The sequence below is a fragment of the Amblyraja radiata genome, chromosome 10 (genome assembly GCF_010909765.2).
Source record: "Amblyraja radiata isolate CabotCenter1 chromosome 10, sAmbRad1.1.pri, whole genome shotgun sequence".
NCBI classification, from domain to species: Eukaryota; Metazoa; Chordata; class Chondrichthyes; order Rajiformes; family Rajidae; genus Amblyraja; species Amblyraja radiata.
In genome coordinates, this window is record NC_045965.1 from 10,968,561 (window position 1) to 10,984,397 (window position 15,837).

The window sequence follows — 15,837 nt, forward strand, 5'->3', positions numbered from 1 at the left end:
GTCACTCGCACAAATAACAGAAATGCCGAGTACCGTGGGAACTCTTTATCTACCCCCCGTTATATCGTGTGATATCGTGCTAGACCACGACCACTTCACTCTGGTTACATCTTGCGTCAAGTCGCCCCGTGAGAAAGGCCTTTAAGGGGTTGGACAGACTAGATGCAGGAAGATTATTCCCGATGTTGGGGAAGTCCAGAACTAGGGGTCACAGTTTAAGGATAAGAGGGAAGTCTTTTAGGATCGAGAAGAGAAATCATATTTTACACAGAGAGTGGTGAATCTGTGGAACTCTATGCCACAGAAGGTAGTTGAGGCCAGTTCATTGGCTATATTTAAGAGGGAGTTAGATGTGGCCCTTGTGGCTAAAGGGATCAGGGGGTATGGAGAGAAGGCAGGTACAGGATACTGAGTTGGATGATCAGCCATGATCATATTGAATGGCGGTGCAGGCTCGAAGGGCCGAATGGCCTACTCCTGCCCCTATTTTCTGTGTTTCTATGTTCCAACTCACTCTTTCCCGCAAAATAATTTCTTCAGTGCTTCCAACTAAAGTTTGGTCGCTTTTTCTTGGAGCATTTTTTTGGAATATTTGATCGCAAATGGGGACATAGATTTCAGGGGTCACCACAAAACGTGGCTAAACATAGGGGTTGAAGCAAAAAGGTAGCAAGTTGCATTTTGAAATTCTAGCAATTATAACAATATCTTCGCGTCCATGAACCAGAGCAGCAGGACAAAGCTGTATTTTAGATTGTGGGAGAAAAAAGGCACCATTTTTGTTGCGCATCTTCTGGAGTGGGACGTCATCTCGGAATGTTTCGACTTAGAGTGAGACTGGACAGAACAAAAAAAAAGACACAACATGCTGGAGTAACTCAGCGGGTGGGGCAGCATCATCCCCAGAGCTATAGCTGCTCTGAACCGGCCCTGCTGAGTGTTTCCCCCCCCCCCCATGAACTGTCTCCCTCGGATGGTCACGTCGCACATCGAGCCGGCACAGACCTATTTGCAACTTATGTTTTAACTGTTTTTTTTAAAATCATGTTTCTCTGGGTGTCTACATTTTTAGCTAATTAAGTTATTACATCGGATGGAAGCTGCATACCAAATCTCGTTGTACCTCTGTGCAATGACAATGAAAGATATTATTATTATTATTAATATAATTATACTGTGAACAAACATTCACTGGATGCTTTCAAGAGAGAGTTAGATAGAGCTCTTAAAGATGGTGGAGTCAAGAGATATGGGGAGAAGGCAGGAATGGGCTACTGATTGTGGATGATCAGCCTTGATCACAGTGAATGACGGTGCTGGCTCGAAGGGCTGAATGGCCTACTCCTGCACCTATTGCCTATTGCCTATTGATAAGTAACGTTTCGGTTCGGGACCCTTCTTCGGGCTATCGGTTTATCCTTTAGTGTTTAATTCAGCATTGGGCACTGCCAATCTCACAGTCAAACAGTTGAGGAATTTCATTAGTTAGAGGGTCTTGAATGTGTGGAATTCATTGCCGCAGATGGTGGTGGAGAGAGACAGGTTCTTGGTTAGTACGGGTATCAGGGGTTATGGGGAGAGGGCAGGAGAATGGGGTTGAGAGGGAAAGAAAAAACAGTCATGGTGGAAGGGCGGAGTAGACTCGATGGGCCGAATGGACTAATTCTGCTCCTATGACTTATGGAAACATCTACAGAACTAGGGGATAGTAACTTGTCTTTGGTCACTGGTGCCAGTGTATTGGCTCTTCGATGTGCTCCACCTATCTGCTGACCTTGGTTAGTTTACTTTAGAGATACAGCATGGAAACAGGCTGAGTCCACTCTGACCACTGATCACCCATTCACTCTAGTTCAAATTTTAATAGAAGTGTCTGTAAACATGAAGAATCTTGATGGAGGAAATAAGAAGTTGATATTCCTGAGGCGGGAGCTCACTTACTCAACTTGAAGACAACTGACAAAAAGAAAAGGAACGATCAGGGGTGGCACGGTGGCGCAACGGTAGAGTTGCTGCCTCACAGCGCCAGAGACCCAGGTTCGATCCTCACTACGGGTGCCGCCTATATGGAAATTGTACATTTTCCCTGTGAGCGCGTGGGTTTTCTCCGGGTGCTCCAGTTTCCTCTCACACTCCAAAGACGTGCAGGTTTGTAGGTTAATTGGCTTTGGTAAAATTGTAAATTGTCCCTTGTGTGTGGGATAGTGCTAGTGTACTGGGTGATCGCTGGTCAACGCGGGCTCAGCGGGCTGAATGGCCTGTTTCTGCGCTGTATCTCTAAAGGACATGAAGACAAGAGAACTCGGGTAAGTCAATTGTATGTTTCAGAACAAAGAGCTAGGCTGTCGATTTACATGACATTTATCCCAATGTAGTGTTTAGTTGGGATCACAGTGCTGCCATCAGCGTGTTAGATTAGATTAGATTAGATTATTTAATGACCACACAGTCAAGCTGGTGGAATTCAGGTTCAGTACAGGATGTTACAAGGTAGGCTGATTCCCGTCAGACATAACATAAAACACAACATCATACAATATACAGTACATGCATGGGGAGGATATGTGCTGTTGTCATAGTGTGTTCAGAATTCGGATTGCGTGTGGGTAAGAACTGTTTTTAAATCGAGATGTCTTGGCGGGCAGTGAGCTGTAGCGCCTTCCTGATGGCAGCAGGTGGAAGATGTGGTGAGCTGGGTGGGAGGGATCAGAGATGATTTTCTTCACCCTTGACACGGACCGTTTGTGATGGAGTGATTCTATTGATGGAAGGGGAGTGCTGATGATTTTGGATGCTTTGTTAACTATGCGCTGTAATTTGTTACGTGAGTGAGTGTCTAAACTGCTGAACCAGATTGTAATTGATGAAGTGAGCATGCTTTGGATGATGGCTGTGTAGAATCGGATTAGGAGGTGTTTCCTTACTCTAAACTTCTTGAGCTGGCGGAGGAAGAAGAGTCTTTGGTTGGCTTTTTTGTAGATGTGATTTGAATTGATTTTCCATTTGAGGTTATTGCTTATGTGAGTGCCAAGAAATTTGAATGAGTCAGTGGTGGATATGGGTTCGCCTGAGATGAGTAGGGGGGTCTTGGTTTACTTGTTTAATGTTGAGGCATGTTCAAGAAACAATACCAATCTACAGTGATTAATAGTGGTTTATAATTGTACAGAAATACAGTGAAAATATTATTTGCGTGCTACACAGTCAAACTATACCATATATGAGTACAATCAATTCATATCCAGGTACAACAGGTAAAATATCGGAGTGCTGACTATAGGGTGCTACATCGCCAGAGAAAGCGCAGATCATAAAACAAAGTGCAAGGGCCGCAACGAGGTAGGTTGGAAGATCGGGACTACACCCTAGCTTATGAGAGGTCTGTTGAGTAGTGTGATAACCTTGGGGAAGAAGCTGTTCCTGAATCTAATGCTTTCCTCACAAAGAAGTCATATGAGGTGTTCAAGATGACTCACAACATGGTACCTGATTGAATTTCCAGATTGATGCAAAACTCTCCAGAAATAGCCTTTATTGCATTTCATCTCATTGTCCTTTGTAAAATCACCCCTTGTATGTTGGGAGCGAATGTGAAAGTGGGATAACAAAGAACTAGTGTGAACGGGCAATTAATGGTCAGTATGCACTCGATGGGCTGAATGGCCTGCTTCCATCTCTAAACTAAACTGAAATTTTAAAAAACAATTTTAATTTGTTTAGTTTGGTTTAGTTTAGAGATTCTGCGTGGAAACAGGCCCTTCGGCCCACCGAGTCCGTGGCAACCATTGATCACCCGTACACTAGTTCTTTGTTATCCCAGTTTACATCCTACACACTGGGGACAATTTATAATTTACAGAAGCTAATTAACCTACAAACCCATTCGGCCTTGGGATGTGAGAGGAAACCAGAGCACCTGGAGAAAATCCCCGCTGTCACGGTGAGAATGTACAAACTCTGGAGGATTTTGTGTGGGTTTTCTCCGGGTGCTTCAGTCTCCTCCCACACTCCAAAGACGTGAAGGTTTGTAGGTTAATTGGCTTCTGTAAATTGTCCCTAGTGTGTAGGATAGAACTAGAGCATGGGTGATCGCTGGTCGGCGTGGAGTCGTCGGACGAAGGGCCTGTATTCACGCTGCATCTCAAAACGCAACTAAACTATCTGAGCAAGGATGTGCTGCCGTTGGAGAGGGTCCAGAGGAGGTTTACGGGAATCTAGAAACAAGAAACCGCAGATGCTGGTTTACAACAACAAATACAAAGTGCTGGAGTAACTCAGCAGGTCAGGCAGCATCGTGGAGAACATGGACAGGGGACGTTTCGGGAAGGGACCCTTCAGAGAAAAACGACAGCATTGACCTGTTGACTTGTGTCAGGACATGGAGAGATGCTCGGCATCAGTTGTGTGCGGGGTGGTGTTCACCTTGCTGATCAGTCCCAGGTAACCACAGGTAGACACAAAATGCTGGAGTAACTCAGCGGGACAGGCACCATCTCTGGAGGGAAGGAATGTGTGATGTTTCAGGTCGAGACCCTTCTGCAGACAAGCCCCAGGTAACCGTCTGACCTCAGGAACCTAGGGTAGCAGTCTCTTGCCATCAGTCCGTAGATTACATTTTGTGCCGCGTCAAAGCTGGATTGCGTGGGCTTGTCCATGCTTCTGGTGATATTTTCTCGTGTTGTAAAATCAATGTTAATCTTTAGGAAAGAAAAGTAAAGCATGAAATGCAGTGATCAGTATTGGGCCCCACATCTGAGGAGAGATTTAAAAAAAAAAAAAATTTTCAAAATATACTTGATTCGAGAAATTAATATATCGACGATCCTTACAAGATTCCATCCAACATTCAGGAGGTTATACATATATTTAAAGGTACACAAAAATGCTGGAGAAACTCAGCGGGTGCAGCAGCATCTATGGAGCGAAGGAAATAGGCGACGTTTCGGGCCGAAACGTCGCCTATTTCCTTCGCTCCATAGATGCTGCTGCACCCGCTGAGTTTCTCCAGCATTTTTGTGTACCTTCGATCTTCCAGCATCTGCAGTTCCTTCTTGAATACATATATTCAATACTGTTTACACAAATCACACAATTTTATCCCCACCCTTGCCACTCATGTGGCCCACTGGCATGGAATCCCTTCCCTTATTTTTGAGGGGGGTCTCCACCGCACTCTGTCCAGCAGAAGAAGGACCCTAGACTGTGGTCCTCCCCCACCGAGCCTTGGCGTTGGCTGCACCGAGCTTCAGTGCGTCCCTCAGCACGTACTCCTGCAGTCTGCAGTGGGCCAGTCGGCAACATTTCCCGATGGACATCCCGCTCCGCTGGGTGGTCAACAACGCTCGGGCAGACCAAACAGCGTCTATCACCGAGTTGATGACCTTCCAGCAGCACTTGATGTCCATCTCTGAATGCGTCCCTGGGAACAGTCCGTAAATCACAGAGTCCTTCCTCTGTGACGGAGCTGTTCGGAATAAATTGTGACATGGACCCTTGCAGACTTGTCCCCCCCATGTTTTGTGAGGTGGGGGACAATCCCCCCCATGTTTTGTGAAACATGTTGCAGCAAAACCTCCTCAGAATTTTACATTTTTAAAAAGCTCTCGGGTTTAATGAGTACTGCAGAACGGATTGGAGTCATTTATCACGTGATTCCTCTGAGACGAAAACAATTTGTTAACTGCCACTGTTAGCTCTTGTTAACTGCCAGCAGTTAACATCGTATTAACACTGTTGGACACTGTTATACAATGTGTCACCAATAAATCGATATGCATTCCTCAGTAAATATAATTGTGTCTTGACCTTCGTATTACTGAGGCCACATTCCTTTGAATAAAATTCACGGGAGAATTTCTTAAAACTGTCTGATGTGGGGACAACTACCATCTGAACTTTGGATGTATTGGTGGATGTCATGGGAAAGATTTAAACGAGTATCGGACGGTCATTAAGGGCTCTGGACTGCGACCACGGGCTTCCTGGCGTGCAGGTACAGTCCCTCATTCACCCACGTTATTTAGTCATTTTTACCCATCATTTAGGGGTGTTATATGAATTTTTTTTAATTAAGTATGTTTATTTTTGTTAGTTTATCAAAAGTTTCTTTATGTATGTTTTTGTTAGTTTGTGAAAAGTTTATGTGTGTTGTTTTCTCTCTCTTTCTCTTTTTCTCTAATTCTCACTCTCTCCTCCAAGGTTAGGTCTTCTGTTTGCCTTTATTTGCTTCAGTGTTATTTAGTGTTATTTATCATGTTGCAGCTTTTGAAAGATTTAAACGGGTATCGGATGGTCATTAAGGGCTCCGGTCCGTAATTCACCCACGTTATTTAGTAATTTTCACCCATCATCGTGTCCCCCCCATGTTTTAAAAGTGATTTCCGCCCATGCAGCGCCAGCCAAGCCAGGTCTTAGTGCTTGTTGGTGAGTTCTGGCGATGAGGCATCTCGCCAGACAAGCCGGGCAGTCTGCTCTGGGAACCACGCCACAGGATCCATGGAGTCATTTCCCTGCAGTGCCTGCAGGACATTCCGTGCTGACCACCGCCCGATGGACGTGTGGTCAAAGGTGTTGGGGCGGCAATGTCCAGCTGACTGGCACATTGCGTGGCATCTGCGCCAGGCCCCATCCTTCGCAACACTGGGGACAGGCAGAACCTCAGCAGGTATTGACACTTGGTGCCCACGTGCCTTGGCTCTATGCTCCACCTGATGCAGCCACACACGAAGGCAGCCATCAGTGTGGGAGCGATGTCGGGCACGCTTTTACCCCCGTTGTCTGCCGACTCGTGCATTGTGGCCCGTTTACCAAAGCCAATTCACCTAGAAACCTGTACGTCTTTGGAGTGTGAGAGGAAACCGGAGCACCAGAGGGGAAACCCACGCGGTCACAGGGAGAACATACAAACTTCATGCAGACAGCACCCGTAATCAGGATCGAACCCGGGCCTCCGGGGCTGTGACGCTGCAACTTTACCCGCTGCACCACCGTGCCCCCCCCAACTGAAGGTCTTGAAACAAGCCATCCAAACTCCATACCTCTTTGGGTGCCTTGGGTTCTATGAATTGAGAGTATATCTTCTTGGCTTTAGAAGCCAGCTTCGTGAGAGACTTGATCTTCCTGTAGGCTTCACAGGCTAGCCAGAAATCAATGTTCTCCTCGCTGAATTCTGTCCTGAGGAAGTCCCTGAAGGCAGCCTGACCAGCTGGGCAAAGGGAAGACAGAGTTACGATCTACCTCATTGGAGATCCTCGGTCTATCTATAATCGAACCTTATCTTGCACTAATCATTCTTCCCTTCATCCTGCATCTGTACACTGTGGACGGCTTGATTGTAATCATGTATATAGCCTTTTGGCCAATTGGATAGCACGCAACAAAAAAGCTTTTCACTGTACCTCTGCACATGTGACAATAGTAAATTAAACTAAATTAAAACAGATGCAAGGTGCTGGAGTAACTCAGCATCTCTGGAGAACATGGATAGGTGACGTTTCAGGTCAGGACCCTTCTTGAGGCCATTGGGAACGTGAGAACATAAGGACAGTGGGAAGCGCTGGACACGTTCAACAAGTTGCTCAGTCATCACCTGTGAACTTAACTACCGAGCCCCATGTATGAGCCACTGCCTCACAGCACCAGAGACCGGGGTTCGATCCTGACCTCGGGTGCTGTCTGTGTGTGCGGTTTGTACGTTCTCCCTGCGACCACGTTGGTTTCCTCCAGTTGCTCCGGTTTCCACCCACATGACAGGGACGTGCCATTTTGCAGGTTAATTGGCCCTCTGTAAAATTGCCCCTTGTCTATACGGAGTGGATGAGAAAGTGGAAAGTCGGCATGGACTTGGTGGGCCGAAGGGCCTGTTTCCATGCTGTATTGCCAAACTCTATACACTAAATAATAAGGGGAGACCTGCTAGAACCATATACAATTATGAGAGGCATAAATTAGGGAGACAGTCAGAACTTTTTTCCCAGGGTAGAAAGGTCAAAGACATGATGGAAGAGCTTTAAGGGGTTGTCCCACTTGTGCGACCTAATTGGTGAGTTTAGAAGAGTTTGAAAAAATGTCATGTTGAAGACCTCCCTCGACTATGTAGAAGACCTCCTTCGACCTCCTTCGACTATGTTGAATACCAGCTTCGACTATCTACGACTAACTTCGGGAAAATTGGACACCGAATAGTGGAGAGTGAAGACGACCTCCTTCGATCTCCTTCGACCTCCCTTCGACTATGATGAAGACTATCTACGACTACCTTCAACTACCTTCTACTACTTTCGATTACCTACAACTTACTACAACCTACTACGACTAAACCTACGAGTAAACAAAGTATCGATTGTTTACATGGCGACCTTTTTTTACTCGCGGGCATTTTTTAACATATTGAAAAAAACGCCGCGACCCAGCTGAGGCCTCGAGTACGCGGAGACCAGTCTCGAGCATGAAGGAGAGTTACGAAGACCTCCTACGACCTCGTGTCGACCATGCTGCAAGTATGAGTCGAGGGCAAACTCGCCAGAACTCGCGGATTAGGTCACCCAAGTGGGATTGGCTCACCTTTAAGTTGAGAGAAGTAAAGTTTAAAGGAAATGTGCGGAGAAGGTTTTTTGTGGTGGAATGTGGCGGTGGAGGCAGATACGATAGTGGTGTTTCAGAGGTTTTTTAGATAGGCACATGGACATGCAGGGAATGGAAGGATATGGAACATGTGTGGGCAGATAAGATTAATTAGAACATAGAGAACAATCCAAGTCTGTCCAACCTCTCCTTTTACCTAATTCCATCTAATCCAGGCAGCATTCTGGTAAACCCACTCTACACCCTTTCCAAAGCCTCCACATTCTTTCTGTACTAGGGTGATCAGGACTGCACACAATACTCCAAAGCGGACAAAATAAAGTAATGTAGAACAACATCATGACTTCCTGAAGCTTGTACAAAGGTTTTAACGAGGAGAGAAATATATATGTGTAGGAAGGAACTGCAGATGCTGGTTTAAACTGAAGACAGACACAAAATGCTGGAGTAACTCAGCGGGACAGGCAGCATCTCTGGAGAGAAGGAATGGGTGACTTTTCCAGCGATGCTGCCTTACCCGCTGAGTTACTCCAGCATTTTGTGTCTATCTTGGAGAGAAATATATCCTGTACACAACTGCTCTGAGTGATTAACGCCTGCTTACCTTTGTGGCAGAGCAACTTATCCACAGACTCAGACCACAGCCTTGCCTCTTCAGGAGTTGCCCTGTAGGAACAGGATGGAATGGAATTGTCAACCTTAAAACACAGTCCTCGACAAAACTAAAATTAATATGATTTTTGATCCATGCGGCTATTAACAAGATGCGATTATATTCACTGCAGATTTCTTTTGCAAAAACACACAGATATATTTAGGTTTAGGTTAGTTTAGTTTAGTTTAGTTTATTGACACATGTACCCAGGTTCTGTGAAACGCTTTGTGTTGCATGCTAACCAGTCAGCGGAAAGTCTGAAGAAGGGTCTCGACTCAAAACATCACCCATTGCTTCACTCCAGAGATGCTGCCTGTCCCGCTGAGTTACTCCAGCATTTTATGTCCATCAGCGGAAAGACTATACATGATTACAATCGACCCATCCACAGTGCACAGATACATGACAAAGGGTATAATATTTAGCGCAAGATAAAGTCCAGCAAAGTCCCATTAAAGATAGTCCGATAGTAGCTCTCTGATTGTTGAGGGAATAGTTGAGTTGACTGATTCCACTGTCTACTGATGAAGGCTTTAGTTTAAGGTGCCGAGGTACAGCAAAAAGTATTTTTGTTACAGGCTATCCAGTCAGCGGAGAAACTGTACATGATTACAGTCCACACGTCTACAGTGTACAGGTACAGGATAAAGGGAATAATGTTTACTGCAAGATAAAGTCCAGTAAAGTCCGATTAAAGATAGCCCGAGAGTCTCCAATGTGGTAGATAGTAGCTCTAGTTGGTGATAGGATGGTTCAGTTGCCTGATAACAGCTGGGAAGAAACTGTCCCTGAATCAAGAGATGTGTGTTTTCAAAATTCTGTACCTCTTGCCTGGTGGGAGAGGGGGGAAGAGGAAGTGACCAGGGTGGATCTAGTCCTTGATACTGCTGCTGGCCTTGCCGAGGCAGCATGAGGTGTAGATGGAGTCAATGGAAGGGAGGTTGGTTTGTTTGATGGTCTAGGCTGCGTCCACAATTCTCTCCGTATTTCGCTTGTGCAGCTTACAATCTATATGAATATTGACTTTTCCAACTTCAAGTAACCCTTGCTATTCCTCCCTCTCCATCCCTCCCCCATCCTAGTTCTCCGACTAGTTTGACTGTCCTCCTGATTACATTTTATCTTTGCATGCCTCGTTGTTAGCTTCCCTTAGCTAACAATGATCTATTCTACATTTTCCTTGTTCTTCGTCCCCTTTGATCTCTCGTTTTCACACCCTACCCTTCCATATCTCTTCCTCCCTCTCCCCTGACTCTCAGTCTGAAGAAGGGTCTCGTCCCAAAATGTCAACCATTCCTTCTCTCCAGAGATGCTGCCTGTCCCGCTGAGCTACTCCAGTGTTTATCTTCTGCGTAAACCAGCCTCTGCAGTTCCTTCCAACGCATTCCGTCTGCTTTGCTTGCAAATAAATTCTCGGAGGTAGGGAGTGGTTTGAAAACTGAATGAAGAGTTCTGAAATCTTTGCAACAATCCCAAAATGTTACTACGGTAGAAAATGTTGGAACTATTGTTGGAAAAATACGCAACTTTCACATGATATTTAATGGAGAGAAAGCAGGTTAAAATAAATGATAACTCACTTTGTTGGCATCTTTCAGGCCCTCACCTGGCTCCAGAGCTGACCTCTTGGTTGAATTCTGTGGGTGTGTAGAAGTTCAATGCATTTAGCATTCAGACCTTCATTATTGTGATTAGTTAAATTAAATATGAAATCCGTTCATTGGAAGTAAAAATACTCCAGGTGGAGTATTCAACGTGTGTGTGAAGGAAGTAAGCCTCGATAAGGCACAAGTCCCGAACCGAATCGTCACCCATTCCTTCTCTCCAGAGACGCTGCCTGTCCCGCTGAGTGACTCCAGCAATTTGGTGTCCATTCAAGGAACTGCAGATGCTGCAACCTCAGGCCAAACATTAAAGGGAAATGATAGAATGAAAGATACGGAGAGGGAAAGTTAGATCAGCCATGATTGACAATAGACAATAGACAATATAGGTGCAGGAGTAGGGCCATTCGGCCCTTCGAGCCAGCACCGCCATTCAATGTGATCATGGCTGATCATCCCCAATCAGTACCCCGTTCCTGCCTTCTCCCCATATCACCTGACTCTGCTATCTTTAAGAGCTCTATCTAGTTCTCTCTTGAAAGTATCCAGAGAACCGGCCTCCACCGCCCTCTGAGGCAGAGAATTCCGCAGACTCACAACACTCTGGCGGAGTAGTCTCGATGGGCTGAATGGCCTAATTCTCCTCCTATTTCTTATGAACATATGAACATGGCGACTCTTTGCAAGCTGCCTCAGAAGATGTTCCACTATTATCCACTACTACCATACCAAGCACTCTATCACTTGTGCCTGATATACTGTATGCTTTGATTGAATAGCATCCAAGACAGACTTCTCACTACAGATCGACATAAAGTGCTGGAGTAGCTCAGTGGGGCAGGTACTGTAGCATATCTGGAGAAAAAGAAAAGGAATGATCTCAGGTGGGTCTGAAGATCTGAAACATCACCTATTCCTTCTCTCCAAGAGATGCTGCCTGACCCTTGCAGTTACTCCAGCACTTTGTGTCTATCTTCGGTATAAACCAGCATCTGCAGTTCCTTCCTCCACGCATCTCAGAACACGTGACAATAATAAACTAAACTATAGGGCCTGTCCCACTTTCACCACCTAATTCAAGACCTTTTTTACTCGTGGACATTTTTCATCAGGCTAGAAAAATCGCCCCGACCTACTTGATGCCACGAGTACCTACGACTAGCATCACGGCCTGCTACGACCTCCTACGACCTCCTATGACCTCGTGACGACCATGCTGCGAGTATGGGTCGAGGGCAAACTCGGCAGAGGTCGTGAATTAGGTCGTGAAAGTGGGACAGGCCCTTTAAGTAAATAGTTTGTGGAACTTTTGACCGATGATTCCCCACCATCGGGTTGTGTCTGGGTCAGGTGTGGAGATGGAAGCTCATTGCTCCATTTGGTCAAATACTTCATTATCATTGCACCATACAACTACTAACGTGGTGAAAGACGTTGGACTTTGTTTTGTTCAGCTACTGCTGTGCTCCGTGCACTATTTCCTTGTTGGTTAGTCTAGTACATCTGTTTCTCTGCCTTCGCTTGCTGACACCAATGGCCAATGAAACAGGCAAGAGAGTAGTCTAGCCAACACCTCCACTGTCCACTGATAAAGGCTTTAGTTTGATTTATTATTGTCAAGGGTACCGAAGTACAGCAAAAAGTTGTGTTGTTGCATGCTAACCAGTCAGCGGAAAAACTGTACATGATTTTGATCGAGCTGTCCACAGTGTACAGATACAGGAGAAAGTGAATAACGTTTGGTGCAAGATAAAGTCCAGTAAAGTTCAATTAAAGATAGTCTGAATGTCTCCAATGAGGTCGATGGGAAGTCAGGACGGCTCTCTAGTTGGTGATAGGATGGTTCAGTTGCCTGATAACAGCTGGGAAGAAACTGTCCCTGAATCTGGAGGTGTGCGTTGCCACACTTCTGTACCTCTTGCCTGACGGGAGAGGGGAGAAGAGGGAGTGACCGGGGTGAGACTGGTCCTTGATGATGCTGGTGGTCTTGCCGAGGCTGCATGAAGTGTAGATGGAGTCAGTGGAAGGGAGGTTGGTTTGTGTGACGGTCTGTGTTACGTCCACAACTCTCTGCAATTTCTTGCGGTGTTGGACGGGGCTGTTCCCAAACCGTGCTGTGATGCATCCCGATAAAATGATTTCTACAGCGCATCTGTAGAAGTTGGTGAGGGTTATTGGGAGCATGGCAAACATCCTAAGCATTCTAAGGAAGTCGAGGCATCGGTGTGCTTTCTTGGTGATATGGCTATCGATATGGCCGGTGCAGGACACGTCGCTGGTGATATTTACTCCTAAGAAATTGAAGCTTTCAAACAGCTCTACTTCGGTGCCATTCTGAGCCAAAATGTCACCTGCCCATTCCCTCCACAGATGCTGCCTGACACGCTATGTTCTTCCAACACATTGTGTGTTTGCTCAAAATACCAGCAACTGCAGTTCCTTGTGTCATCATTCTCTCCCGCTCTTCGAAAAATCCTTTCTATTTACACTGTGTCGATGCTTGACCAGTTGGGAGGCACAGTGGTGCAGCGGGTAGTGTTGCTGCTTTACAGCGCCAGAGACCCAGGTTTGATCCTGACTATGGGTGCTGTTCGTACAGAGTTTCTGCGCTCTCCCTGTGACCACGTGGGTTTTCTCCGGGTGCTCCGGTTTCCTTCCACACTCCAAAGACGTGCAGGTTTGTAGGTTAATTGGCTTCTGTAAATTGTAAATTGTCCCTAGTGTGTAGGATAGTGCTAGTGTACAGGCTGATAGCAGGTCTATGCAGACTAGGTGGGCCGAAGGGCCTGTTTCCGCTCTGTATCTCTAAAGTCTAAAGTCTAAAGTCAATTGTTAAACGTTGGATGTAAAAATGGCTGGGGCTGGTTGACAAAAAAAAACACGAAGTGCTGGCGTAACTCAGCGGGTCAGGCAGCATCTCTCGAGATCATAGATCGGCGATGTTTCAAAACATCTCGAACCGTCACCTATGCTTGTTCTCCAGAGATGCTGCCTGACCTGCTGAGTTACTCCAGCACTTTGTAGTCTTTCTCTGGTAATTGGAGCTGAGTCCGGAAAATCTGATCTGTAAAATTTGACCAAACCTTGAGAAAGGAGGTTACAAGTGTACAAGTGGAATTTCTGAGTCTTTAGGCTTTAGGCTTTAGAGATACAGCACGGAAACAGGCCCTTTGGCCCACTGGGTCCGCAATGACCAGCGATCACCCGTACACTAATTCTACGCCACACACTTGGGACAATGTTATAGCTTGCCAAAGCCAATTAGCGGACAATTACAAATGTACATCTTTGGAGTGTGGGAGCAAACCGGAGCACCCGGAGAAAAACCATGCGGTCGCAGGGAGAGCATACAAACTCCGGATAGACAACACCCATAGTAGGATCGAACCCGGGTCTCTGGCCCTGTAAGGCAGTAACTCCACCACTGTGCCACCATGCCACTCTTTAAACAAGTTGCCATTGAGGATAACAAACTCAGGTTGCAGTCGGATGTTATTACCTGGAATGCCAATCCTACACAGCCTTTTAGCATTGTCATAGACTTCCTCCAAACCAGGCATGAACCCACAATCTAAAATGTCTGAAGAAGGGTCCCAATCCAAAATGTTGCCTATCCATGTTCTCCAGGAATGCTGTCTGACCCGCTGAGTTACTCCAGCAATTTGTGTCTTTTTCTTGTTTTGTCCAATCTCACTTCAGACGCTGGTTTGCAAAATGAAAGACACAAAATGCTGCCGTAACAGGTTAGACAGCATCTCTTGAGAACATAGATAGGTGATGTTTTGTATCTGGTCCCTTCTTCAGAAGAGACCCTACTTCAGTCTGCAGAAAGATCCCAACCCGAAACACCACCTATCCACGTTCACCAGAGATGCTGTCTGACCTCGCTGAGTTACTCCAGCAATTTGTGTCATTTTTTTTTGTTCTGTCCAGTCTCTCTTCTAAGTCGGAACATTCTGAGATGACGTCCCAAAAATGTGCAACAGAAATTGTGTCTTTTCTCTCCCACAATCTAAAATACAGCTTCACCCTGCTGCTCAGATTCATGGCCCAGAAGATATTGTTATCATTATTAGAATCGCAAAATGCAGTCTCAAGGATTTCTCTGTCATGAGCAGCAAATAATAAATCTATTCAGTTGTAAAGGAACATGAATGGAGAAGAAAGCCTGTGGCATTATTTATTATGAGGCTTTATTCTTATGTGAACAAGTAATGAAATGGGATCTTTCCCTTCTTCATCTCAATGAGTCATTCATTTGTCCCTGTAAACTAGCAATGCAAATTGATATGCGCAGATTGATAGTTGGTACAATGAACAGCCAGATTAAATTACAGATTCTGCTGTTGGCCCGACATAAACCTATGACTTTCACATCAAAGGAGAGTTACCTGATGCGTTGCTGGAAGTATAAGCTCACAGCACAACACTGGGGGATAATGAGCGCCTGGTATTTAGAGTTGAGAGTCTAATGCCAGGTCATAAGTTATAGGAGCAGAATTAGGCCATTCAGCACATCAAGTCTCCTCTGCCATTCAATCATGGCTGATCTATCTCTCCCACCTAACCCCATTCTCCTGCCTTCTCCCCATAACCCCTGATACCTGTACTATCAACCCCACCACCATCACCTATATCCATTTATTACCTGCCAGGCTTTGACCTTCCCCCATCTCATTTGCACCTTTTTACCCCCACTACAATCAATGTGAAGAAGGGTCCCGACACAATGCTGCCTGACCCAGTTACTCCAGCACTTTGCGTCTTTTGTTTTAAAGGGGGAAAAAAGGGGGGAAAAAAAGGCAGGCCACTTGTACTGAGAAAAGACAAGCACAGAAAATTCATCTCCACTTTTGCAGCATTTGTGGGGACAGTGTTGAAGGAGATCTCAAAATATAGGTCACCTATTTAATGATCCATCGTCCAGTTGATGTTTTGAACATTCTGCAAATAACAGTGGAATTCCATGGAATTCTCTGCCTCAGAGGGCGGTGG

General features: G+C 45.7%; 1 protein-coding gene across 1 annotated transcript; it reads right to left on the reverse strand.

Annotated features, from left to right (window-relative positions):
- Nucleotides 1–4,272: 4,272 nt before the first annotated feature.
- LOC116978132 (regulator of G-protein signaling 21-like) lies at nucleotides 4,273–10,872 on the reverse strand. The gene is made up of 4 exons (XM_033029154.1): nucleotides 10,819–10,872; nucleotides 9,188–9,249; nucleotides 7,038–7,204; nucleotides 4,273–4,697 (listed from the first exon to the last, which is right to left on the reverse strand). The coding sequence occupies exons 1-4, from the start codon at nucleotides 10,827–10,829 to the stop codon at nucleotides 4,521–4,523; spliced, it is 417 nt and encodes a 138-aa protein (XP_032885045.1). The 5' UTR covers nucleotides 10,830–10,872; the 3' UTR covers nucleotides 4,273–4,520.
- Between the last annotated feature and the right edge of the window lie 4,965 nt (nucleotides 10,873–15,837).

What these genes read in the sequence shown, in the direction of transcription:
- LOC116978132 (XM_033029154.1), bottom strand. An exon ending in TAAGTTGCTCTGCCACAAAG is followed by an intron (nt 7,205 to 9,187) that starts GTAAGCAGGCGT and finishes CCCTTTGCCCAG; the next exon opens with CTGGTCAGGCTGCCTTCAGG. An exon ending in AACCCAAGGCACCCAAAGAG is followed by an intron (nt 4,698 to 7,037) that starts GTATGGAGTTTG and finishes TCTTTCCTAAAG; the next exon opens with ATTAACATTGATTTTACAAC.